Here is a 25,463-nt window from a genome sequence, read left to right as displayed (position 1 = left end):
TCTCTTTGATCTCCTGTCGCTCATCACTTATGTTGCTGTCGACACGCTCCAGTTTTCTCCTGAACTCCGCTCCGCTACCGCCGTGCCGGACGCCTTGTTTTTTTTTGTTTTTCTTTCTCCTCCATCGGTCGTCGGCTCTTCTACCTCATTCCTCCGTTCTTGAGTTACTCCTGGCGGACATCCGGGCGCCACCATCGCAAAGGGTTCTCTCGGTTGGGGTTTGCGCCAACCGCAGCCTCCATTGCTTTTGGGGCTGGGCGCGGTCTTTTTCTCTCGACCCCGGCGGCTCTCAATTACCCGGCAACTGTTCTCGTCTCTTCTCCGTCTCCTCCACGCTTCTATCGCTTCTCTCGTCTTTCTCTCCCCCGCCCCAACCTACGAAACCGTCCCCGCTCCTCCCCCCCTCTCTCGCTCGCCTTCTTGACTGGTTCCTGCGTAATCGCCAGGCTCGGCTTCTGGACACTTCCGCCTTGGCCTTCCCCGGACCACCTCTCTCCAGTCACCCGTCTCCACGAAACTCAACGTTCCTGATTCTTGACTCTGACTTTCCCCCCGATCGGAACTCTTCTCAACCCGCATCCTTTCCCTTCTCACCACTCCATCTACCTCTCGCACTCCGTCACGCCCACACTCCTTTCTATCCCAACCCTTGCAAAGCCCAAAATAGAAAAAAAAAAAAGAAAGAAAGATCGCGCAACCCACCTTTCATCGGTCTTTCGGTCATTGTGCTCGATCGCTCATGCTCCACTGGAGCGGCCCTTAGTAGTGGTCTACCTTGCCGCTTCATGCTGCCGCCTGCCACCCTCGACACACGTCCATCATGAAGGGGCTCTTTTCGCCTCGCCGCGGCAATGGGGTAAGTCATTGCACCTCGTGCATCATTCCTCCTCCAAGGCGGTACAACCGCGAGATCAAGTCCCTTCAGTCACCCGCCCCCTCGTGACTGTATGTCTTGTTGGACGGAGACACGCCCACCGCAAACGTGAGACTGACCACGGGCTCCCGCAGGCTCCCACCAATCTTGCGCCCGCGCCCGCGCCAAAGAAGGACCTTCAAACGCCACAAATATCCCCTCTAGAAAAGCGTCTGCAGGACATGGGCCCGATCCGGGGTGACGGGAGTGACAAGTTCTTCGGCATGGAGAATGTAAGATATCCCGACTTCCCATTCATCGAATACCCTTCGCTGAACGTCGGACCAACCTTTTGTGAAGACGACCACTGCTGACCGTCGCGCTCGGATACGATACGATAGTATGGAAATACGTGCTACTGTAACTCCATTCTGCAGTGCCTCTATTACTCCGTTCCCTTCCGCGAGGCCGTGATCAACTACCCGCAGCGGACCCCGGTTGAGACCCTCGAGGCGGCCATGGCTCAGAATCTCAAATTCCAAAACCCCAACGCGCACCTCGAAGCCGAGGCCCTGGCGGCCAAGCAGAAGGCAGCCGCATCGGCGCCGTCGGCGCGCCAAGCGGGCGTCACTCCAAATCAGCCGCAGAAGCCCGAAGACAAAGATTCACCCGAGTACAAGAAAAAGGTCGCGCTCCAGACCTTGCCATTGATGGACACTAAGAGCAATGCGGAGAGCTATGGCATGTCTGAGTCTCTGTTCACGTCGCTCAAGGACATCTTTGAGTCACTTGTCGCCAGTCAGACGCGCATTGGCGTGACTCGACCACAGCAGTTCCTGGAGGTCTTGCGCCGGGAGCACGAGATGTTCCGGACCGCCATGCATCAGGATGCCCACGAGTTCTTGAACTTGCTGCTCAATGAAGTCGTGGCGAATGTGGAGGCGGAGGCGACGAAACAGGCCTTCAGTGACAAGGCCATCCCCCCACCCCCATCGGAAAGCGCCGAGTCCCTCGGCACGATCACCAACACAGCGGCACCAAGTCACCCAACACAACGAGATGGGTGCATGAGCTCTTTGAGGGAACGTTGACCTCCGAGACCAAGTGCCTGACCTGTGAGAAGGTCTCACAGCGCGACGAAGTCTTCTTGGACTTGTCCGTCGATCTGGAACAGCACTCTTCCGTCACGGCCTGTCTGCGAAAGTTTTCCGCCGAGGAGATGCTCTGCGAGCGCAACAAATTCCACTGCGACAACTGCGGTGGTCTGCAAGAGGCCGAGAAGCGCATGAAGATCAAGCGTCTGCCACGGGTGTTGGCTCTCCATCTGAAACGCTTCAAATACACCGAGGACCTGCAGCGACTACAAAAGCTCTTCCACCGGGTCGTCTACCCTTACCATCTGCGTCTGTTTAATACCACGGACGATGCAGAGGATCCCGATCGGCTGTATGAGCTGTACGCCGTCGTGGTTCACATTGGCGGTGGGCCGTACCATGGTCATTACGTGGCAATTATTAAGACGGAGGATCGTGGCTGGTTGCTCTTTGACGACGAATTGGTCGAACCGGTCGACAAAAACTACGTTCGCAATTTCTTCGGGGACAAACCAGGCCTGGCTTGCGCCTACGTGCTCTTTTATCAAGAAACGACGCTCGAAGCTGTGATGCGAGAACAGGCACAGGAGGATGCCGCGACGGGTGCGGCGGCTGCCGCAGCGGCGGCGGCCGTCGAGACCGGTGACCTGGGAAAGTCCAACGGGTACTTGGCATCGCCCAACAATCTAATGCAAGTCCACAGTGCCAGTTACATCCCCTCCGACGAGCCACACCGCCTTCTCCCTATCAGTAAGACGACAACGGCACCCCAGCTGGAGCCTCATTATGAGCAGGCCGAATCCGATGCATCTTCTCACCAGCACCATGTGCTGCCATCTCAGGCCCCCCTGCCGCCGGTGCCAGATGAGCGACTGCCGATCCTGACGGCGAAAAAGAGCGATGTGCAATCGAAGAAGGAAAAGGCCCGAGAGGAGAAGGAACGTCGAGCAGCGGAAAAGGAGCGGGAGAAGAGCGAAAAGGCCCGCCGCAAAGAGGTCGAACTGCAGCACCAGCTGGACGTCAAGCGGGAAGCGGACGAACTGCGACGTGCAATTGAGGCGAGCAAGGCGGATGCGCCGTCCGATCAAGGCGAGAATGGCTCCCCGCGCAAGTCATCCAGCTTCAATTTCCTTCGACGTGGCAGCCGGAGTCTGAGTCACCGTCTCAGCAAGGATAAGGATTCCCGTGGCTCCGTGTCAGACCTGGCGCCGCTGACGGTACCCGAGACCCCAGTCAGCGAAGACGCGGCGACGACGGACCCGGAGCCCTTTTCGCCTCGAGATCCTCTGTCACCGAAAGATGCGTCGCCGGGTTCCCGGCCATCACTGGCTTCGCGTGTGACGATGACTCCTCCGATTCTCAAGGAGGTGAAGGAGATTAGAAACGAGAAGGCTGGCCATACACACCGATGGCGGTCTCTCAGCTTCAGAAAGACGTCATGATTGACGACTTTCATCTTGTACTCTACCAAGCTTTTTTTTTTTTTTTGGCAATCGCTCGCATCATTTCCAGGCTTTCTAGTTGTCCCCTTCTTCATGGTCACCACCATCACCACTACCACCAAACCCCCACCAACTCTCTTCGATACCCCTTCACAGACTCACGAATCCTCACATATGTAACTCACTGTCAGCCGGATGGCCCCTCACCTCGATCAGCATCGCCCTTGGGGTTTCGAGTTTTGAATACCCAGCTGGCAGCCATCGGTGGGTTTGTTCATCACCAGATCAGAGCAGAATCGTCTTGGCTCTATACAGTTGGGAATCACAATTCTTTTTTCTTTCTCTCATTCAACCTTGTTCAATATTCAGGGGATGCCCTGGACTAGTTACCTACGTAGACCCATGCTATTGTACAGAGATCTCAAGCTTCACGCAGACACAAATCCAGAGAACTTTTACGTATCTCAATTCTATGAAAATATTAAATCTTGTTCAATCCACACCCGAGCTCGTTCAACCTTGAAATATCCGCCTGGAGGCTAATCCAGAAGCTGTGCCGATGGTGTATATGCTCTAGGTCCCCAATGTGGAAGAGGTCTGGATCGGCAAGGCGGACCGCTGCTTGTTTGACCCACTGTCTGTTGAAGTCGGAGTTGCCTCGGTTGATAAATTCGTCCCCATTGTCCATTCCCCCTCAGCATCAAGGACGATACCAGTCGTGTATGGGTGTTTGACAATAACTTCGACTGTCGTAGTAAGAATCACAGTGTTACCAGTACCCCATGATTGAGGTGTATACACGGGAGCTGGTTTTATGTCAGTCGTGCTGTTCGTTGGTGCAGTCCCCAGGCCGTCGTTGAGTGTCATCTCCTGAATCCCTGCAGACGATGATTCGGGCAGTCCAAGCTCAGCAGCAGTAGATCGCTTCTCGATATCGTTCGATACTCTCGCACAGGATATTTTTGGCCCGCCCGCCGAGACTATAGCCCGCTCGACACAGCCGCTCTTGATGAAAAGAGGTAATAGGAAGTAGGCCTCCGGAAGGCTTCCGTCACGAGCCTCAGACCATTGCCAGCCTGTCATAGCGCCGCATCCCTTTTCTTCATCGTGCAGCTTCGTGCCGCCATCTTCGGCCCAGCCTTTAATGCCTTCGATCGTAACCTCTATGAAATACAAGTCGTAACTATGCTCATCAGTTTCTTCCCAACGACCTTGACTTGATAGCGGAATTTTGCCTTGTAAAGATATAGGCAACGAAACTAGGCAACATAGCACACGAAAGGATACTTACGAAACGGTACAAGTGGCCTCTGCTGAAGGCGGAACTTCAATCGAGGTCGTTGTGGTCGATGAAGTGGTTTCTGTGCTGGTGGATGAAATCGACATGGTGCCATTGAACCCGAATGCTGTGATGGTGAATCTCGAACCATCGTAATCCGGTGAATCTGTTGGGGCATACACACTCGGGATTGCATGCCCGTTGATTGTGGTATCGTAATCTTCGTCGGTTTTCATTATCGAGCTCCAGTAATCCGAGCCAACCGAGCACTCCGGGGCACCAGCAGTTTTTGTGACCACAGTGTTCTGCCCGTTGCAGGCCGTTTTAGTGGCGCAGTGTGTCTACACGAGGTCAGTGATCTTGTGGCTGGAATTTCACGCTATTTCCGAGATGAACTTACTTCTGTGGCAGTTGTTGAAGAAGCCAAATACCATGCACTCCAGCTAGTCACTAGATGTGTGCATGCCGAGACCGTGGCGGGTGAATCACATTCCTTTGGGCCACAGCCGTCTTCAGCCATGCACCCACCAGGTTTACAGTCCGGCCCTGAACAGGTGACCTTTGTACAATGATAGCCAATACAGTCACCGGTGCTGGCCTCACAATCAAGACCAATACAGCCGACGGTGATGCAGTTCGGACCCACACATTGACCCTTTACGTTGCAATCAGGGCCATGGCATCCTGATGTCAAGCAATCAAGGGGAATTTGGCATGTCCCGTCATCACCGCAGCCCTTGCCGGCACATCCAGTCTGCCGACAATTTGGACCTAGGCAAATATGATCTTTGGTGTCACAGTCAGGACCCGTGCAACCCCTCTTCATGCAATATGGCCCAGTGCAATTGCCGTCATCATCACAGTCTGGGCCTGAGCACTTAGTGTGGCTGGTTGGTGGATCAGGGTCTTCTGGATCTCTCCAACTGTCGATCTCGCTAGGCTCATCACAGTTCAGCAGACACGGTCTATGGCAGAAAGAGGTGCACTTCTTCCCACATCCAGACGTGCAGGTGGGACCCGGAGGATTGCCCTGAGTGAATTTGATAGTCGGAGTCGGGATGTCCGGAGGTAATGAAGTGTTGGACCAAGGCCAAGGCGGTGGGTTGAAGGTACGGTTGTTACCAAACAAGATATTTTCTAGATTAGGAAAAAAGTTTTCACCGTACCTGATGCTCTTAATGCAACCTAGCATCTAGGGGAGGCGGCCAAATCAACCCATTTGAAAATTGCGAAGAGTCGAGCGTTAGTTTACGGGGCCGGAAACGGGCCCTCATGTACTCACTTGGACCCTCGACGTGCTTGCTACATACACGTGGGCTGGGTTTTCTGATGGGCGCCAAAGCTGAGCACAGTGTCAGCTAGATGATAGACCGTAGTTCGCCACTTATCAAGTTCATCAACAATTATGGCGGGCGTGTGAAAAAAAATCTCGATCAGCTGGTAGAGGTTTGAATGAATAAAATCCAGTTTTCCATTGTTTCCAAGTTCTCATGTCGCCATTCTACCTCTCCCAGCATTGGAGCTCTATTCCAAAAACGTTTATTGACGACAAATGAGAAGATGAAATAACGTCACACAATATGGAAGCTAGAGGATTCTACTGCCTCAAAGACTCCAGAAAAAGGTTCTTCGTATAATCTCACGACGGCAGAAAAGCAAACATGTAGTTCCCCCAAATCCCCTCTCAAAGACTTCATCTAGTGATGACGCTTGTGCCTGTGACGGACGGTCTCGGGCGCAGTGGAGGTTTGCTAGAATCAAGCCAAGTTAGCGACATATCCAAGTAGTGAGGCACGAGGGCTTGGAAGATGCAAGCAGACCAGAGTAACAGATTGCGAGGCCCCAAAGGTTCTGGTCGCCGTGCCGTGCGACGAAGGGCTAGCAGTAGAGGCCAGCTGAGTGACATTGGTATCCCCAATTGGCTTACAACCGCCAAACATAAATCCTGCGTTGTGAGAGACACTCAACGCCACCGTACGATGAAGGTCACATTGATTTGACTGGCGAACGTAGATCCATGACTGACATGATGGAACACTCTCGCACCACTTCTTGCAATCTCGTGCTGTTTCCAGCTCGTAGCTGAATGTCACAGGCGCGCTGTTGAAATAAGCAATCGTCTCGTTGTGAACATTGCTTTGGCAGTCAGGTGAAGCCTTGCTGACATCGAAAGACGTAGCAAAGGCAAGCAGAAACAAAAATGAGGAAGGCATCGAGGTCAAGTGCTGAGTATGGATCTAGGCAAGTAGAAATATGAGACTTTGAAAGCATAGGTGCAATGGCATCGATAGCTATGTCTATATTGTGTTCAGTAATAACCAAAGGACCCATGTATCAGCAAGTGGGGATCGCGAACAATCTATGATGAAAATTCCCTCGCGCACCCCTGGATTTGACCGTTGCCATCAAATCGTCTCGCTTGAATGGCAGGATCCACCCTATGAAGGATGCCTTGGTAAAAGTTACTGACCACCTGACCTAGCGGCGGAAATTGCAGCAACGTACACACAAGCTCGGTCGTACGGTCTAGCCGCATTTTTCGAGTGATGTGTTTGCATGCAGGCTCGTTCCACTCGACCTGCTCGGCCGATACACTTTGCGAAAATGCCCGGTAACAGGTACTATTTGTCAACCTGGTTTCTCATGTCTTTCTGTTTCTTGCGTATTGAATTATAATGGTAGCTCTTAGGTAGTTCTGCTGCAAACCAATTGAGCGATCTAAAAGATGAAGCACGCGTGTGACTATCGCCCCTGAACAGTAAGGTAGACAATAGTCATGCCCAATGCAAATAGCCTTCCTCCGTGTATTCTTCCCATTGCAGGTTTGACTTACGACTATTTGTTTAGATGTACGCACGACTGCAAGCCACCAGTTCAGTGGTCGTCCAGGGTCCAGTGGCCTCCGTATGCCATATATACGCCCTCTGTTCTGAGACCAGATGGGCACTACATGTAGTATAGGCAGTTCGTAAAATCGGATATCTGATACTGTATGTGTAAATACATTTAGCTCTGTGTATGCATATAACATACTGCAGGATTTTTGCCTGCATATTGCACTCCACATAAGCGCATATCTGGCCAGACAAGTAACAATTGATTAGTAGCTTGGCAACGTCTTGGCGCTGTGCACGATAGACGAGAGAGTTTCTCGGTCCCGGAGACGTACAGAATAGGTATGGGTCGGACCGTCGGCCCTTGGCGTCTCATTTCTAGGATTCTGATTTGCCAAGGCTAGTTTTTTGAATCTCCACAATATCACAGCCCCGCTTTTGTAAATCAGACTCGCAGATCAATCTTGTCGCCAAGTATCTCGCGAGTATACGGAATTACGGTAGTGCTGGTAAGCGAAGGGTTGGATTAACAGATAGGCATGCATATACCCCTGTCGGTTAGTAACATGAGCCCATTATTGAGCTCGTAGTGTCTCCTTCAATGTCCGCAATTAAGCGCCTACTCCAGGGACCTTCCTGTTCGGATTAGGGGCCTCCGGATGAAAATCGCGTTCACGCAGGCGACGGCAAATTTGGGATCCAACTGTGATTCATGGGCAATTGTATATTTTGAGCCAGAAGTTGTGTGATACCGAAAATATCCGGGACCCAATGTCGATGTAGTCTCTCGGAATTTCCCAACATTAGTCGAGCTACAGATAGTGCAGTCTGTTGGCGAGGCCTTGACAAAGGATTCCAATCTACACAGGTTGGCACAATAACCTGTGCGGCATTGATTGTCGGGTTATCCATGTAGCCTTCCAATCCATAAGTAGGTCATTTCAGCCATACAATTATTGATTTTTCGTTTACCTTAAGAGCGCTTTCTCCATGCTATTCGTAATGCTATTTGTGACTGTTTAGTTTCAAGTGGGATGGGATGCACCGTTGCATTATGGCCCTGCTAGCGAGGAAAGGATCAAAAGAGGTCTTTTCAATAACTCGATATTTAATTCACGTAATTAAACAACATATTATAATACCGCTACTTTCTTATCTGATGCTACCTCGGTACTGTACTCCAGTTTACCCCTTTTGTCTACTGCTAGAGCCTTCGCGCTCTCAAAGTCTACAAGTAAGGCGAGGCTTCCCATCCCTGTGCCGCTTTTCATTTCATCCCCAGTCGAGATCGTCTTTCCTGAGACAAGTTGCGATGAAGTTCTGGATTCCCGTTCTGCTCGTTGCTTTATTTTCAGGCACACCTGAGGGGTTCCAAGATCACTGGGATCACTGGCAGAAAAGAGATGAGGGTCCTCCAGGACTACACATCGGATACCGCGTGATCCTGAAGGTTAATTTCCTTCAATCATTAAAACTCTTAATCATTTTGCACGAATAAGCTGACAAAATTATATCCCTTCTCAAGGAGGAAGCAGAGCGCGTGTACAATAATGGTTGGAAAGCTGTGCCTCCTGATGGCACCAGAGGCCGCCAGACTGGCGCAGGGGCCTATCTCCTCCGAGGGTTCCAGGAATGGGAGGTGTATCCAGATGGCATCATCAGATATGATTGTGTGGCTACAATTGATGCCGCCGTCTGGAACAGCTGGAAGAAGATATGGCTGCCAAGGCTTTTTGAGTTCCCCGAAGACAAGGAGAAAGATCCGGAAACGTGCAAGCCCCTTGAATTGTGGGGGATGAGGCCTGAGCAGAGTACGTCTTTACTGTTGTGGTTCTCTGACATTTGCATTTACTCTGCTCTGTTGCTAAAAAAGGTCCATCCGACAATACAGAGAGGAACCGTGCGCGTTTTCTGAAGTATCTCGATCCCTCCCTTAGTGTCGACACCACAGTGATTTTCTCTAGGGTGTTAGTACACGAGGATAAGATTCAAGTCCTTATTCCTGATGCGCTTGTTCTCCAGAATGAACTGCGTCTTTGGCCATGTGCTCAACGGGGAACAGAGGAGAACCCCAGATTGGCTAGATTCGGCACTGCGTCTTGGGATTTTTCATCTCTTCCTGGCTACGATTTGGGGACTAATCCCGAAATTCGGACTCCATAAAATGACGAAGTGAACAAGGCTGGATCAAGTTTCCAAGTTTTCATTAGCCTAATTTTTCATTGAATGGAAACAAAGGCCAGGGTTAACAATCAAGAAGTAAAATGAGATTATTGGCAAAGTTGCTTCACGGCTACGAGTAAGTCAGCGAGATCTCAGACTTCATGGGAGGGTCTTGAAATACTATTGTCACCTTAAGTAATGTGCCGAAAGTGACTTTCTTGTAGATAATCCTCTTGAATTGACCCCTCATCAGTTCGTATCATAGGAGTCCCCAACGACTATCTATCCGGGCGTCAATGCCTGCCAGCGGCATCTTGACAGAAAATGCAGATGTAAGTTGTAATAAAGTCGCCTCCAGATGGGTGGCCTACCGTGAAATTTTCGGGCAGGATCGGGTGCTTGGGCTCAGCAACATACGCTCTTTTCCTCTCAAGGAGAACTTTTGCAGACTACGGGAAGATTCGTTGCCCCCGCTGCTGCCCGCCAGTTCCAAGTTACCTCCTACCCGTCAAACCCCCTTTCTGCTATTGAATTACTAGCAGATGGCGTGCCGTATCCTCATTTCTTATGTAGAACATAAATCTACAAAAGTTTCGTGAATACGTATGATCTTCAAATATGGTGAGAACGTACCGTAGTACAGTGATAGTACGTACATACTACAAAAGCCGATAATTCTCAAAGTTAGTCTTGATCAAAATTGAATGGAGACGGCATCCTTGATGAATAAAGCCAGTGTTTCAGATTATATATCTTGTTTTTGAAGCCGCAGCTGGGGCAGTCTTTGGGGCATGCTGTACTGCGGCTTTCAAGGCCGCAGCCACTCAATGTATGCATGGATTTGAGCTCGCGACCCGGGCGCCAATCGTTCCCCTTTCCTTGCGACCAGACAAAATCCACGCGGGTCATTGTGTGTTGTATGATCTAGTCACATGATTTCGACCCCTTAGCAAGCAAATATAAGAACTGCGCTGTCGCCTTTGAATTATGGTGTTTTTCTTTCATCCCTGATCAATATCTAGATTCGTTCCAAGGTTGACTCAACTATGTGTGCCGCCACTCCAACGAGCGCTGAAAAATATCTCGCCGACGCCGAAGGCGGAGTGCTGTCAATCACCTCCCACGAGGATGTCTTACGGGTCGCATTTATACAAACGTGTAAAACGCTGGATGGACCGGGGTGGGTGTTTGAGCCTGTTGAGAAACTTCATGCCCACGGCTTTTCCTTTGGTAAGGACGACTTACGCTTCAATCGGTATGTGGCCGCTATCGTTGGAGTGAACTCTCTGCAGTATTCTCTACTAATACCCATTACTCCCGATGTGTGTAGCTCTCTCGATGCTTTCTACATCACACAGATTGTGACAGCTCTTTACCGGCACGATCCATCACTGGAAGAAGAGTTTCTTCCATTCTCCGAATTTGACGACTTTTACCAGACTCACTATGATCTTTTGCACCCATCTGTTTGGCGCTCATATTATTCGGTCCCTTTCCTGAGCCAGCGCATAACAGCGCGATTTTACCGCCTCCCTGATCTTCTGGACCTTCCGGATTCAACAGAGCCATTCATATTTGTGCCCCGTGAACGTCATATAGGACCTACTCAGATCCTCAAACTTCCACGATGGGCATACACTGTCTCGGTAACTCGCAAAGGAAACAAATTGCTTCCAGAGGGGGCGATTATATCGTTAGCCCTCACTACGCTAGCGGAAACCATGACCAGACTTCACGAAGCCTGTCCCAGCGCACAGCAATATTCAGAATCATATGCACGCTTTTGGCTTAACTCCTACCCTGGTAAGGATGGATGGAGGCCGTATGCCTTTGGTGTTCTCATTGCAATGGGACACTGGAATATTCACGGGTTGGAAGCGCAGTATCACGCTCAAATGGCAGGACAGGAGATTACAGGGCCGCCACGAGACCTTTTCTGCGGGTTTCCGGACGGGGGTCTTGCGGCAGAGGCGGCACACAGGGGATGGCAGGAGGAGATTGGAGGTGAGGAGGAAGTTCAATTCTTAGCCGCTGTCGCGGCCGAGGAAACCGCTGGCCTTCTTGAAGAAGGAACCGAGATCGGCAAGTTTGACTTGTCGGTCAGGTCACACATTTTACTTGCAGTCATGCACGCTGCAGTCAAGGATGAATCCGAGAAAGCACAGTTCCTGGAAGAGCTCGAGAAACGAATGGTGCAGGCAGGAACAGCCAAGCCGGAGACGGTTGGGAGATGGATCCAGGAGGCTCTGAACGTTATGGAGCCATATGCGCACGATTGGCAGGACGCACGGCATAGCTCTGCTGGGTCTGACTCTGTGCGAGACAGGAAGATGATATTCCGGCAAATCCTGGTGGAGAATCCGCAGCTTTTTGCGAGGTGGAGATGGTCTTCCTATGCAAAGGGGTTTAATTTCCAGCTTGAAGCCCGGGTGTAAGAAGCTCAAAACAGATGACAAATATGATTTTCAACTCTCGTTCAATTGGATAACGGAGAAAGCGGCTTGTAGGATGTTGTATAAACGATTTCTTAAAGGGGAATATCTGTATTACTCCCGCGCCATTGACAGATGCCATTTCAGTACGAAGCTGGAAGACACTCAAATTAACTCTCTTCGAGAAAAGCCGTCTCGATAGAAAGCCGTTAAAACACTTGCTAAGTTTTTATCTCAGAATTGAGTAGATGTTACCAGGGCAGGGCGAGGACTGATCCATGGTAACGCGTCCATGGAGCTCTGGAATTGCAGTCAAGGTTGTGCCTCCCCCGCCGAGGCTCCTACTGATGGCCCTTGATTATGGATTGCAAATTCATGTACATCATGAGATAAGTATGAGTAGAACTATCGCGAAGCCGAGACGGCAATTGAGAATCATCGATCGGGGAGAAGCGCCCCCCATCGATCCGCTCCCAAGACCTCTGGTAGACGCCATGCTACTATTTTATAGCCGAGGATAGATTTCCTCGTAAGCGATTCCAAAGTCACGAGACTGAATCCTGCGCTTTTCGTTCCTGGCTGGGTATTTTCGAACATTTGCGACTTTGGTTTCGAGTCGCTGAATCAACCGAGGATGAGCTCGTAGACAATGATAACCGTATTGATGACAATGAGGGGTACTGCGCAGGATTCCAGAGTTAGCCTTTGAAAAAAGAAGGGGGAATCAGTCCCTTTGATCCGTCTTTCTGCGCCTCCCCTTGTTTGAGCCGGCGCGAGCACGAGCGCCGGCTCGACCTCTTGAATCGGCGCAAGTCCCGTAGCAGTAACTACGATGATCTATGGCACCATCTTAATGGCTCTCGATCGACCGAACTCAACTCCCGACGCGAAAAAGACGGAAACCAAAGACCACGTATGGAGAAGAGGGAGCACGTACTCCGCATGACTGTCCGTACACTCGCGATCAAATTCACAGATTTGGCCTTGACACTCGTGCTGTCGTAGCTTGCGCCGAACCCGGGCTCAGCTTGTGTGCGACCCCATCCGACTGTCGGTATTCAGATACGTTAGTTGTCTCTAGACAATGAGGTGGATCTGTATTTCTTGTGATTGGATTGCAAAAAAGACGGGAAATAGTGACAAGGCATGGTGGAAGCGACAGGGATGTAACGCACTGCGAGCGAGGAACCGGTCTTCGGAGAGAACGGCAATGGCGTTGATAATGAGGACAATCACTGAATTGTTATTGTTCGAGCGTTAGCTGGGCTACCTGGGACGGCTTAGGCCGGGGAGAGAGAAGCAACGAGACGAGCGCGGGGAGAGGCAAGGTTCGCAGATAGCGAGATGAAGATGGGCGCATTTACCATAGACAAGGTTACCAAGACCAAAGAGCAGCATCTTGCCGGGCGTGGAACGGAAGATGGCCGTGAAGTTGCAATTTGGGGAAGGTGATGAGTCCAGGCCGGTGGCAGTGGAAGTGGAGGAGAGCGGCGGGACCGCCGCCCGATCTCCGAATTGACGTGGACCAAACTACCCGTTGCACTCGTACCCTGTGGACTTGACTGTGATTGAGCTGGAATTCCCCATCGATGCAGTCATCATGAGATATGGTCAGTCTCTCTCATGGATCTTCTCCTTTCTCTTCATTTCCCGAGCTCTCTTGTATTTTTGGTGGAACTATCTCAACTAACTGCTGGCCGAATCGTGTCTTGTACAAACAGCATGGATCGGGCTGGTGATCTTACTGACAGGCTTGATCCTGCTGCATCTCTTTGTCGCGCCTTATACCAAGGTTGAGGAATCTTTCCATGTGCAAGCGACTCACGATCTCCTTGTGTACGGGTTCCCCTTTGGTGATTCCGTCAATCGTGCTCAGTACGATCATGTCGAGTTTCCGGGTGCGGTTCCGAGGACTGCGGTAGGAGCGACGGTACTCGCTGGCTTGATGCCCAAGGGGGTTGCGACGTGGTCAGGAACTCACCAGCAAATGATCGGTAAGTGGTGACTTGAGCCATCGAGGAGCGTTCTCTTGTTCTCGTGTTGTTAGTGCAAAGTGATCGACTAACGGTCTCCTGCAGCTCGCGCCATCCTGGGCTTGTACAATGCCTTTGCCTTGGGAATATTTGCAAAGGGGCTACGGAACAGCTTCGGCCAGACGGTGGCAGTTTGGTATTTGCTCTTTCAGTGCAGTCAGTTTCACCTGATCTACTACGCCTCTAGGCCACTGTCGAACATGTTCGCCTTTGGATTGACAACGCTGGCCATGCGCCATCTCTTACCTGATTCGACGATATCGATATCATCTTCCGGGGTTCATTCCAGTCGCAAGGGCGTAAAATTGCCCCTGCTCCTCCTGACATTGGCGGGGATCATTTTTCGTGCTGAGATTGCGCTTTTACTCGCATTTACCACGCTCTCTCTCCTCGTCAAGCATGGGAAAGGTGTGCTTCCGGACGTTGTGGGTGCCGGTCTCGTGGGTCTCTCGGGCGGGCTTCTCTCCACCGTCGGCATTGACACGATATTCTGGAAAGGACTGGTCTGGCCCGAATTCAATGCCTTCTTGTTCAACGTGGTCGAGGGCCAGTCCTCCGCTTGGGGCACCGAGCCGTTCTGGTTCTACTTCCTGAACGCGGTGCCGCGACTTTTACTGAATCCACTGGTCTACCTGATCGCAATTCCTGTGGCGCTGCGCAACCCCGCGCTTCGACAACCCATCTTACCGCTGCTAGTCCCGTCGGTCTTGTTCATGGCACTGTACAGCGCCCAGCCACACAAGGAATGGCGGTTCATCATCTATGTGATCCCTGTTTTGACCGCTACGGCTGCCCTGGGCGCGAGTTATCTTTGGCGCCGGCGCCATCGGTCCATATTTTCGAGAGTTGCTTCGCAAATGCTGATACTGTCGACCCTGGCATCGTTTCTGCTGTCGAATCTGGTACTGCTGCCCGCGTCGGCCGCGAACTACCCCGGTGCACATGCGTTGCATGCTCTCCACAAATATCACGACGAACATTCCTCGTCCACCGTCGGCGCTTCCGTCTATCTCGGCAACTTGGCCTGTCAGACTGGAGTCACGCGATTCCTCCAACGACCCGGCGCAATGGGCTGGGTCTACGACAAGACAGAAGACGAGGACACCAAGTCCAGGGCGGACTTTTGGGAACCATTCGATTATATTGTGGTCGAGGCGTCCGTAGACTCGACGGTCCAGGACGCAGACGAAACTCAATTACGTCACGCCCTTCCGTCGTCGCACTGGCAAGTTGCCGATGTGATTGAGGGCTTCTCCGGCATTTCGATCTTGAAACCAGGCGTCCCCGCAACCGGTCAAGTGGAGCAGCGCATCATGTCCACAATGGGTGGTGAAGCCATCTATGATCTCTACGCTCGGGTCAGGGATCTCATGAGAAAGCTCGTGTTGCGAGGATGGTGGGTTGAACTTAAAATGCAGCCGAGAATCAAGGTTCTCAAGCGAATTCGAGACGAGTAGAGGGATTTCGTGTATGGTATTTGAAATAGCCAACCATCTCAGATCAAATGGGCTCCTCTTTTTGTCCCTCCCCTTTGTCCCTATTCCAAAAACTACTGTCTTCAACATAGTAGACTCAACTCAAAAAGTAAAGGTGACCATCTCTCGATACCCCATTCCACCACACTATCTAGGAATGATAGTTCCTGAATTGCGAAGAGAATCCTAAGAGAACTAGGTTCGAACGGGAGTTATCATTGGCATCCAACCTCTTTTCCAATTGGGTCCACTTGATAAGCCACACTAGATGATAAGTATAAGGTAGTAAAATGGGTTCAGTGTCAAAATCCATCATGTCTGCTGTGTAGGTAGTGGAGGTCCAAGCGGTGGATCGAGTGACTCGAAGGTACATATTCGATATTTTGATACAAGAAACTTGTAGGTATGAATTACGTGGGATTGTTTCAAGCTCTGCCTAGTGTCCATATGTTCAATGTATGGGATATGGAAATGTCCATCGTTTACATCTTCTCGTATTCGTCAAAGCCCAAACGGCCCCTTCCAGTTGATTGAGTTCCCCAATAATGGATGAGCGCCTGGCCCAGGAAATCTCGTGCACTCTTGCGCTGACGAGGATCCAATTGCTTGTTGGTGGTGACTGGGAAAAAGAGTTTGGAAATATAGATTGTCACTATACACAGAGGCCTAATGGAATATAAAAGGCAAAATCAGAGACGAGGAGGAGGCACGAGACATAACAGACACAACGCCATCAGACAAGGAAATGGGAGAGTTGGTACACCTGGGTGAGGAATCAAGGGTCAAAGAATGATCATGAGAAAGACATGAAGACTCCTCTTAAACTTTTTTAAGCCCCCATGATGACATGTAGTAAAGTTCGTCTAGAAGAGAGGAGCCGCGTTCGAGATCTTCCTTGCTTTGGTATTTATTTTGTTGTTCCGGCATTCAAGATCGGACACGCACTATTCGTGATGCTTTTACCGGTCAACCTCACCGAACACCAAATCCATGGTACCTGATTGGGAAGCATGTTAGCATCTTCGCGTACAGATGAGGCCAAGCCCGAGAAAACTTACCAATAATGGCGACCGCATCGGCCAGCAGGTGACCGCGAGACACCTGGTCGAAACCACCCAAGTGAGCGAAACCGGGGGCGCGAATCTTGCAGCGGTACGGACGCTCGCTACCGTCACTGACCAAGAACACACCCATCTCTCCCTTGGGGGCTTCAATGGCGGAGTAGGTCTCTCCGGGGGGAACAGAGTAACCCTTGGTGAAGAGCAGGAAGTGGTGGATCAGAGCCTCCATGTTCTCCTTCATGGCGGCACGAGGTGGGGGCATGATCTTGTAATCTTCAACACGGACGGGACCGGCGGGCATCTTGTTCAAGCACTGGTGAATGATGCGAAGAGACTGGCGGAATTCCTCCATACGGCACAGGTAACGGTCGTAGCAGTCACCGTTGACACCAACAGGGACATCGAATTCAACCTGATCGTAGGCATCATAGGGCTGGGACTTGCGAATATCCCAGGGAACACCGGAGCCGCGAAGCATAACACCAGTGAAACTCATGTTGAGAGCATCAGCAGCATTGACGACGCCGACACCCTGGGTTCGCGCCTTCCAGATACGGTTGTCCGTGAGCAGCTCCTCGGTCTCGTCAATACGGTCACCGAACTGGGTGGCCCACTGGTAAATATCGTCAAGGAGACCCAGGGGAAGATCCTGAGAGACACCACCTGGGCGAACATAGGCAGCGTGAAGACGAGCACCTGAGACACGCTCGTAGAATTCCTAAGAGACCGGATCGTTAGGAAAAGGTTGATCAAGCGGAAAAATATGACATGAGGACTCACCATCAACTTCTCACGCTCCTCGAAACCCCACAAGAAGGGAGTCAAAGCACCCACGTCCATGGCGTGTGACAAAACAGACATCAGGTGGTTCAGGATACGGGTGATTTCGCCGAACAAGGTGCGGATCCACTTCGCGCGCTCGGGAATATCAATGTTCAGCAGCTTCTCGACGGCCAAGGAGAAGCATTGCTCGTTGGTCATCATCGAGACGTAGTCCAGTCGGTCAAAGTAGGGTAGAGCTTGCATGTAGGTCTTGTACTCGATCAACTTCTCGGTACCTCGATGGAGAAGACCGACGTGGGGATCAGCGCGAACAATCTCCTCTCCGTTCAACTCCAAAATCAAACGAAGCACACCGTGAGCCGCAGGATGCTGAGGACCAAAGTTGACGGTGTAGTGACGGATTTTACGGTCGATGCCTTCGGCGGCAGACTCCAGTCCAGCAGGCTCATCCTCAATAGGGCCCTTGTTGGCAAAGTGCGTAAAGGTCGGGTCGGTCGGAACTAGCCTTGTGGCTTGGAAACCGGCAGCCTCAGCGTGGCGACGAGGAACAGTGGTCGCAATCGAGCGGGATCGGGGCACAGATGTGTTGATCAAGGTGGAGGGGCGGAGACAGAGTCTCTTGGGCGCATTGCCCGCGAGGCGAGCGAATGGGGCGGCCATGAGGAAATACTTGACGATATTTTCTGAGGATCGGAAGATGAGACGGCTGGTCCTCAGTCCAGGCGCATTCGATGGCTGGGTGGAGATTAGGCTCGCTGCGGGAAGGGGAGGCCTGCGGGTTGAAGATGAAGATGAGGTCGCGCTCCAATTTGGATAGTCACGTGAGACAGCTATCCCGGTCATCAGGCGATTTCTGGTTGGCCTCGGGGCTTCTCAGAGACACTCGATCGGAGAGAAGGTGGCCAGGCCGTTTCCGGACTAGCTCGTGTCAGCCTGAGGCAGTCAGGCTACACAATCATCCATCCATTTAAACGCCGTAGGTCTTCAAGCGGAAGGGGGCAGGCGGTGTGCGCGGACCTGCCCACTGCTCGAATGCAGCGGTCTTTGCTTGGTGCCTCAGGCTGCACAGAAAATACTTCGAGAAATTATTCTTATCGTAGGTCATTGATCTCCTCTAAAATCCCCTCCAGTTTCACACCAGATCGCTCACCATGGCGCCACTAATTCCATCGCAAGAGGAGCTGCAGCGCCGTCGCGTAAGACATTACCTAATCCGTTTGCTACACAATTGCTAATGCCTGGCAGATCATCGGCATTAATGCAGAGACCGTCACCAACATCCCCTCCACGGACTTTCCGGGGCACTGGCCGGGAGAATCACACAGTTGGGCGCTTGACAAATTCAAGGATGTATGTGCTGGTATTTTCGAGCAAAATGAAACTGAACGACCAAGCCAATCTTTCTCGGCACTGCTCCTTACACTGGCATAAAACAGAATTTCCACGTCGAGTTTCACCGCAATGACCCATATGAAGCTTCCTTCTCACTGATCGGACTCGACGCCGCCGTTGCTAACGCTTTCCGCCGCATTCTCGTGGCTGAAATCCCCACCCTTGCCATTGAATACGTCTTCGTCCAAAACAATACGTCAGTCATCCAAGATGAGGTCCTCGCCTCTCGTCTCGGCTTGATCCCGCTTCAGGGCTCCGTTGAGGGTATCAACTGGATGCACTGGTATCGCAAGCCCTCCGAAGATGACGATGGACCTGCTCCTCCGGGACCCAGCGACTTCAACACCGTCGTCATGCACTTGGTCGTGGAGTGCACAAAGAACCCCGCGGCTGCCGAGGGCGAGACCGACCCGCGAAAGCTGTACCACAACGCCCATGTCTATGCGAAAGACATTACGTTCTCCCCAGTCGGCCGGCAAGAGGAATTCTTCACTGGTGAGGGCGCTATTCGCCCTGTCAACCCGGACATTCTTATCGCCAAATTGCGCCCTGGGCAAAAGATTGACCTTGAAATGCACTGTATCAAGGGCATTGGCGCCGACCACGCCAAGTTTTCTCCTGTCGCTACGGCAACTTACCGTTTAATGCCGGATATCAAGATTGAGCGCCCTATCCTTGGTGAAGATGCGAAGAAATTCGCCAAGTGTTTCCCTCAGGGCGTCATCGGGCTGGAGCCAGTTACCGCTGAGGAGGCCCGGATTCAGGGAAGCGGATATGAGGGCCACGCCGGCGAAATGAAGGCGGTTGTTCGGGATGCGTTCAATGACACCGTGAGTCGAGAGTGCCTGCGCCACGAGGAGTTCCAGGGCAAGGTTAAACTCGGTCGTATTCGTGACCACTTCATCTTCAACGTGGAGAGCACTGGGCAGTTTGAAAGCGATGTTTTGTTCCTGGAGTCCGTGAAGGTGTTGAAGCTGAAATGTGCTCGGTGGAAGCGCGGTCTGACTGACTTGATGGCGTAAAGCCGGAACGTTGGTTCGGCTTGGTGCTGTCTTCTTTTTGTTGCATTTCACTGGCGTTGGATTTTAAACTTTGAGCTTCGTTCGCGCTGTACATTTACAAAAGTTTCGGTCAAAGTTAGGCTTTACGAGGCCAGGGTCCGGATACCACAGTCGTTGAGCAATGGATATTCTCGTGAGAAAGATGTTTATTTAGTTCCAAGAGTTTCGTATCGAGTTCTGACACTTCTGTTTTCTGCCGTGTCCTACTCCTGCCGAGTAGTGACGTGTAGCAGCGAGCCCTCATTTGAATGTAAGGCGGTAGCGGAAGTCGATGGTGTAAGCTGGGTCACTAACTGCGATTTCCTCTCCATCTTCCACGAGGTCTCGCAGCTTCAGTCGCAGATTAGGCCTAGTGTGCTCTTCAAGCTGCGGTGGGAAGCGCTGGTACAAGGTCTTCTCTTCAGTCCGCATGCTAGGTTTTTTCAACTGGGCTTCGGCTCTTTCACCGAGGCTCTCAATAAAGTCGCCCAACGTTGTTTCAGGATCCACATCCAGTTTGCGAGCGAGATTGCCACACACTGGACAGTCCGGTTTCTTTTCTGCCTCGAAGGTGTAGGTATAGACGCCCTCCTCACCAGCGTACATCATATAGTTCTCGAGATAAGGATTGCATCCCGTGGCAATTTTCAGTACCTCCGACGTGGTAGACGCGGCAATCACGGCGTTAGTCGATGCAATCGCCGGGATGATATTTTTGACAACGCCCTGGGTCATTTGGAACGTCACTCCGTGGATGTGGAACTGCTCTGCGCGCTCCAAGGCAGCATGATAGACCCACGATATGTGCTCCATGTCATCACTGTCGAAGGAATCATCTTTTCTCTTGTCCTGCCACGCAATCTGATGCGCCCACTCAATACAATGCTGTGGCTGGCGTGGAATGGTTGCAATTGTACAGAGTGGGACTGCCGGGCGAGGGGCGTGCATATCAAGCTGGCACTCGATGCAAGAGGTAAGTGTTGGTAAAATGACACGGGCCTGGCCCTTGAAGCCTGATTTTGGATCAGCAGATATTACCCCTGGATTTTATCGCCTAGACATACCTTCAGTTCCTCCATCGACCAGAGGTTTCAGACTTTCGGGATCCTCGGGGTCGACCATCCCTATCAGCGTTGCATTGATCCACCGACGAGCCTCAATGCTATCCAGACCGCAGATGACAATTTTGAATTGCATGTAGAAATCCTCATCTTTGTCCTGAATCTTACCAACAAATGGCGTAATCTTGACTCCCTTCACTCGCTTTTCTACGAAAGCAGCAGCAACTTCGGCTTTGGGCTTTCCAATATCAGATTGGCGAAACAGAAATTGTCGGTTTAAATTAGAAATGCCGATGGTATCTGTGATAGATACTCAGCTAACCTTCGGGGTTCAAATGCGCCAAAGCCACAACTTACCCATGTCAATCACATGGATGTCCTTGAATCCCGATAGTGCAAGATTCTTGAGGATCTCACAGCCAAGTCCGCCAGCCCCGCTAAAATGCGTTCAGTAAATGCACTTCACAATGACCAGTCAATTGCTTGAAATACATTACACTGCGATGTGTGTTAGAATTTGCAGTTAATACAGGGGGGGGGGGGGGGGGGGGCAACTGACAGAATCCTTGAAGACTCAAGCGTCTCGATTGTCGTTGATCCTGGAACCCAGTCTTCATCACAGTGCGGGCCAGGCTTAGACAGAACCTTGTAAAGGTGCCTCCTATGGCTTGTGAGCTCTTGAAAGCAAAACTTAGATGTGAGGGAATATCACAGCTACATACCACCGGCCCTGTTGGGTTGTGCTGGATTGATGCATTCTCCGATGTTTCTGGTGTGTTGAAGCCAAATGCCCAGGAAGCAGTTAATAGACCCACCCAGTCCCGATCGTTGAAAGTAGACTTTCTTTGTCGTGCGGAATGAACTTGCAATAAAATCAATGCAGAGGTCCTCTTAACAGCGATTTAATGAAGATCCTGTGAGCTAGAAATAAAACACCTTTGGAAATGGCGATACACCCAGTAGAGTTGTGGGTTGATAGAGGCACAGTCATAGCGTGGGATGAAGAGGCACCCAACAATCACGTGATATTCCGCATACAAGGTCCGGTGTTTGCGCCTAGGTGCAGCAAGTTTCTGTATAGAATCTTAAGAGCCTCGAGATGGATGGTCTGCTGACTGCGATCAAGTCAGTTCAAAGGGATGCTGGGCCTTCGTTGGTAGCAGTTGGAACAAACAATGCTTGCAAGGACGAGCCTATCAAACCTGCTGCGGATCTGAGCCAAGACATACCACCGGAGCAAGTAATTCAGATACTCAAATCTCAACCGAACAGCGAAGAGCTCATCGTGATACTTGCCGCTTTGGATCCTTACGACAAATCACGCAAAGTGTCTCAAATCGATGTCCGTATTCCAGGTCCAATCACGGCTCAGATTCTTCAAATCCTGGTCAGCACCACAGTACCCGATCATTGGCAGCTTCTGAACGCGAAAGGCAGCAAATCAAGTCATGGAAAAGGCCGAGCTGCGCTACTTCGTTGCTTCAACAGTATAGCTGGAGTGGGATCCCTTCTTGCTGAGCTTCGCGCCCTCCTCTCCGGCTCGTCCGTGCAAAGTCAAAATGACAAAAACGCGAAAACTTCTCCCAGAACGCTAGATATCCTGTCTGTTCTATCTGCTCTGCTTGAGCCACACGAGTTCATTCAAAGGATATTCATCGATATTTCGTCCATTTATGGCGCTCGCACCCGGCAGCAAGCAGCGTGGAGAGAATTCGTGTCGTTGATAGCGGCCGGCAAAATCCTTTCAACTGTAGCAGAAGCTCTCTCAATTGTCAACTTACCTGAGTCCATGTCGAGCTGCTCCTGGGTTGGTGAAGGTCCCCGCTATGCATCATGGCTGGGCTCAAATATTGCGATTTTAGCCTCAGGTCTGAGTATTGATGACGCCGACAGCTGGACTTCGCTAGCTCTTCTTACCAGTCGATCGCTGAGTCTCGGATATTCCGGTGAGGACGGCCTCTTCCAGTTTCGATTGTGTCATCGGAAGCTAATTTTGATATAGATCATGTTGTTCGTGAGATCTATAGCAGACTGCTTGTAGAGAATTCCTCTCCGCAAAGTCTTGGCTTACTGATTGATTGCTTAAGACCGTTGGAGCAAGTCGCAGTAGTGGAAGCTATCTTCCGCGATATCCAGAAGAAGTTTTTCTCAGAAGACCCTTCTGAGTCAGGTGCAATGTCTGACTTGACATCCCCAATTATTGCCAGTGTAGCAGCACTCTGCAAGTTGCTTGTGATGGATCGTCCTTTCCTCCGGGAGCAAATAATGAACTGGCTTTCAAAAGGACAAGGTGGCTCAATTTACACTGTCGGCCTTCGCCGGGCTATTCTTTCGACATTTAACGATTGCGCGGGTGAGTTTTTAGAAGAATGCCTGAAGTTCCAGAACTAACCTCAAGCATTACAGGCACGCTTCAATCTTTGCTTTCTCGTGGCCTGGAACAATTTGGCGATCGGTTCTCAATCAAGCACCTCCCTGTCGTTGTTCAGAATGGTAAATCTCATCCTCGGAGTAATGTTGACAAAGTTTTTCTAATACTTTTACAGCACAGGCACAGATAATTCTGCTTGCGGGGGGACAATTGAATCGGCTGGATTCGCCGAGCGTTCAGGCGATTGGGCGTACGAGTGGCTATCTGAACGCAGTATCAAATCGATTAGCAGCCTCCTCGACTCAGGCTCGTTTCCTTGGAATGATAGTGGGAACAGGGATATCCCAGCTCATTGAGAAGCCTGGAAATTCCATGAAGTTTGATTTGGACGAGATGCGGAGCGACGAGGCCATGTCTTATCTGGGCCTGACAAAGGTCCAGGACGCGGTTGGATCTGTTGAATCAATTCAAGAATTGAGACACGAGAGCTCAACGACAAAGCAAAGAACTCGAGAAGCTCGGACATCTAAAGAAGCTGGGTCACAGCCAAATCGGATTCAACCGCAAACGAGCAAGATTGTGACCATCGAAGAAATTGACGACAGTGGAGAAGACATTGGCAGCGACGGTGACTTGCTTCCCTACGAGAAGCCAGACGATGACATGGAGGATGATGATGACGATCCAACGCTGGTCCAACGTAACAAGCCTAGCGCACCTGTGTAAGTCTTCGCGGATTTCTCGGGCACACATTATCGGAAAATGATCTCTAATAGTGTTTCAGGTACATCCGAGATCTCATTACGTTCCTACGTGATACTGATAATGTGGAACGTTACCATCTGGCCATTACATCTGCACCGTCATTAATCCGGCGGAAGGCAGGATTTGGAACCGAGCTTGCCGAACAAGTGGAGGAGCTGGCGTTGACGCTGGTCAGCCTGCAAAATGACAAGGACCATTCGTCCTTCCACGAGTCACGTCTCCAAAGCATGATAGCTCTCATCGTGTCACAGCCGGTGAAAATGGGTCGCTGGTTCGCTGCAATCTTCTTTGACGGTGACCTATCTCAAGTTCAGCGCTCAGCAATACTGACAGCATTGGGGCTTGGCGCACGAGAGATCGCTGGCAATGGCGAAGACGATGCCAAAGCCCTGAAGCTCCCGAGCTTGGGCGATACATCGTTCCCATCAAAGCGTTTATCACCGGCCTCGGAGGCCGTTTTCATGGACACTAGTCGGTCCCCTATCGCTACTCTCACGCAAGAGATGGCAAAGACATCTTTGCAACCGCTGGCAGCCGATGCTGCTGACCGCGTGACCGGTCCGAATGCACTCAAGGTTCGCACATTTTCCTCCCGTATGGAGGTCGAGAAGAAGCGACAAGAGCGTGAGGCCCAGCGCCAGAAGAGCGTCGTGAAGGATCTGCACACTGTCCTTGCTCAGGGCTTCTTTTTCCCTCTTCAAGCTCGGTTTGAGCGCATGATGCTCCAATTTGCTTCGTACGTCAAGCTATCTTCTTTCCTGCTCTTTCTCCTCAAAGTACTCTAACGCCATATCATTGCAGATCCTCGGCTCCGTCGCACAATCCCTTTATGGTACCGCACATTCTCACGCTCTTCCTTCAGACGCTTTCCTTGATTTTCTCCACTGCTGGTCCACATAATCCGTTACTTGCGGCTTTCACGCACGAGACTTTGTCGTTGCTGATTTCGCTACACACGGCTCCGGTAGCCAGCGAACCCACGGTGACCGCGGCGTTGCTCAGTCTTTTCCTGGCTGTCGTGGACGTGAATGTGGCGTTTGGCTCAACTGGCGAAGAACGCCTAGTCACTGAGCAGGCCACACGAGTGATGGAACTACGCGAGTGGGCATCTGAAGTCTTTGATCGTACACCCGCAGGTAGGGTCAAAGCAGATTCTGGTACCTTTACCGATCCCCAAGAGCAGATGCGAACATTATCTGCGGGAGTGATGGTGCGTCTAGGTGAGGTCATCGAGCGATATCAAGGACGATTGATGGGCGTGAATGCCGGGTTCAAGTACTAAATAGGCACTGAATGCCTCTACATGTATGAAGTCAGGAAACAATGGTATCATGATGATGAAAACGATATTCCACAAAAAAAAAAAGAAAAAACCACAAACGCTC

The 25,463-nt window shown here is 51.2% G+C and overlaps 11 protein-coding genes across 11 annotated transcripts; 6 read left to right on the top strand and 5 right to left on the bottom strand.

Moving 5' to 3' along the window:
- Positions 1-820: 820 nt before the first annotated feature.
- Positions 821-3,389, top strand: POX_a01612 (putative ubiquitin carboxyl-terminal hydrolase creB; the record flags this gene model as incomplete). Its single annotated transcript, XM_050110538.1, has 4 exons — positions 821-856; positions 1,009-1,146; positions 1,291-1,859; positions 1,913-3,389. 4 exons carry the CDS (start codon positions 821-823, stop codon positions 3,387-3,389), a joined length of 2,220 nt encoding a protein of 739 aa, XP_049974306.1.
- A 573-nt stretch (positions 3,390-3,962) lies between these two features.
- On the bottom strand, positions 3,963-5,188 carry POX_a01611 (uncharacterized protein; the record flags this gene model as incomplete). The annotated part of the gene is made up of 3 exons (XM_050110537.1): positions 3,963-4,572; positions 4,681-5,009; positions 5,069-5,188. The coding sequence occupies 3 exons, from the start codon at positions 5,186-5,188 to the stop codon at positions 3,963-3,965; spliced, it is 1,059 nt and encodes a 352-aa protein (XP_049974305.1).
- Positions 5,189-6,365: 1,177 nt separating this feature from the next.
- POX_a01610 (uncharacterized protein) lies at positions 6,366-6,881 on the bottom strand (the record flags this gene model as incomplete). Its single annotated transcript, XM_050110536.1, has 2 exons — positions 6,366-6,419; positions 6,489-6,881. 2 exons carry the CDS (start codon positions 6,879-6,881, stop codon positions 6,366-6,368), a joined length of 447 nt encoding a protein of 148 aa, XP_049974304.1.
- A 1,933-nt stretch (positions 6,882-8,814) lies between these two features.
- POX_a01609 (uncharacterized protein) lies at positions 8,815-9,665 on the top strand (the record flags this gene model as incomplete). Its single annotated transcript, XM_050110535.1, has 3 exons — positions 8,815-8,952; positions 9,028-9,313; positions 9,376-9,665. The coding sequence occupies 3 exons, from the start codon at positions 8,815-8,817 to the stop codon at positions 9,663-9,665; spliced, it is 714 nt and encodes a 237-aa protein (XP_049974303.1).
- Positions 9,666-10,711: 1,046 nt separating this feature from the next.
- Positions 10,712-12,100, top strand: POX_a01608 (uncharacterized protein; the record flags this gene model as incomplete). The annotated part of the gene is made up of 1 exon (XM_050110534.1): positions 10,712-12,100. The coding sequence occupies one exon, from the start codon at positions 10,712-10,714 to the stop codon at positions 12,098-12,100; it is 1,389 nt and encodes a 462-aa protein (XP_049974302.1).
- Positions 12,101-12,721: 621 nt separating this feature from the next.
- On the bottom strand, positions 12,722-13,495 carry POX_a01607 (Protein transport protein Y; the record flags this gene model as incomplete). The annotated part of the gene is made up of 4 exons (XM_050110533.1): positions 12,722-12,777; positions 13,035-13,145; positions 13,273-13,332; positions 13,462-13,495. 4 exons carry the CDS (start codon positions 13,493-13,495, stop codon positions 12,722-12,724), a joined length of 261 nt encoding a protein of 86 aa, XP_049974301.1.
- Positions 13,496-13,697: 202 nt separating this feature from the next.
- Positions 13,698-15,587, top strand: POX_a01606 (uncharacterized protein; the record flags this gene model as incomplete). The annotated part of the gene is made up of 3 exons (XM_050110532.1): positions 13,698-13,707; positions 13,849-14,091; positions 14,176-15,587. 3 exons carry the CDS (start codon positions 13,698-13,700, stop codon positions 15,585-15,587), a joined length of 1,665 nt encoding a protein of 554 aa, XP_049974300.1.
- Positions 15,588-16,564: 977 nt separating this feature from the next.
- On the bottom strand, positions 16,565-18,292 carry POX_a01605 (NADH-ubiquinone oxidoreductase 49 kDa subunit; the record flags this gene model as incomplete). The annotated part of the gene is made up of 3 exons (XM_050110531.1): positions 16,565-16,602; positions 16,664-17,384; positions 17,447-18,292. 3 exons carry the CDS (start codon positions 18,290-18,292, stop codon positions 16,565-16,567), a joined length of 1,605 nt encoding a protein of 534 aa, XP_049974299.1.
- Positions 18,293-18,600: 308 nt separating this feature from the next.
- POX_a01604 (DNA-directed RNA polymerases I and III subunit RPAC1) lies at positions 18,601-19,863 on the top strand (the record flags this gene model as incomplete). Its single annotated transcript, XM_050110530.1, has 3 exons — positions 18,601-18,645; positions 18,695-18,799; positions 18,886-19,863. The coding sequence occupies 3 exons, from the start codon at positions 18,601-18,603 to the stop codon at positions 19,861-19,863; spliced, it is 1,128 nt and encodes a 375-aa protein (XP_049974298.1).
- Positions 19,864-20,142: 279 nt separating this feature from the next.
- On the bottom strand, positions 20,143-21,699 carry POX_a01603 (NEDD8-activating enzyme E1 catalytic subunit; the record flags this gene model as incomplete). Its single annotated transcript, XM_050110529.1, has 6 exons — positions 20,143-20,894; positions 20,946-21,242; positions 21,300-21,379; positions 21,435-21,440; positions 21,502-21,603; positions 21,665-21,699. The coding sequence occupies 6 exons, from the start codon at positions 21,697-21,699 to the stop codon at positions 20,143-20,145; spliced, it is 1,272 nt and encodes a 423-aa protein (XP_049974297.1).
- A 342-nt stretch (positions 21,700-22,041) lies between these two features.
- On the top strand, positions 22,042-25,360 carry POX_a01602 (uncharacterized protein; the record flags this gene model as incomplete). Its single annotated transcript, XM_050110528.1, has 6 exons — positions 22,042-22,888; positions 22,945-23,295; positions 23,349-23,435; positions 23,489-24,035; positions 24,098-24,814; positions 24,880-25,360. The coding sequence occupies 6 exons, from the start codon at positions 22,042-22,044 to the stop codon at positions 25,358-25,360; spliced, it is 3,030 nt and encodes a 1,009-aa protein (XP_049974296.1).
- Positions 25,361-25,463: the final 103 nt, after the last annotated feature.

Source organism: Penicillium oxalicum, chromosome I, assembly GCF_001723175.1.
Source record: "Penicillium oxalicum strain HP7-1 chromosome I, whole genome shotgun sequence".
Taxonomy (NCBI): domain Eukaryota; kingdom Fungi; phylum Ascomycota; class Eurotiomycetes; order Eurotiales; family Aspergillaceae; genus Penicillium; species Penicillium oxalicum.
Note: the sequence above shows the minus strand (reverse complement) of the source record. Positions and strands in the feature narration are given on the sequence as shown.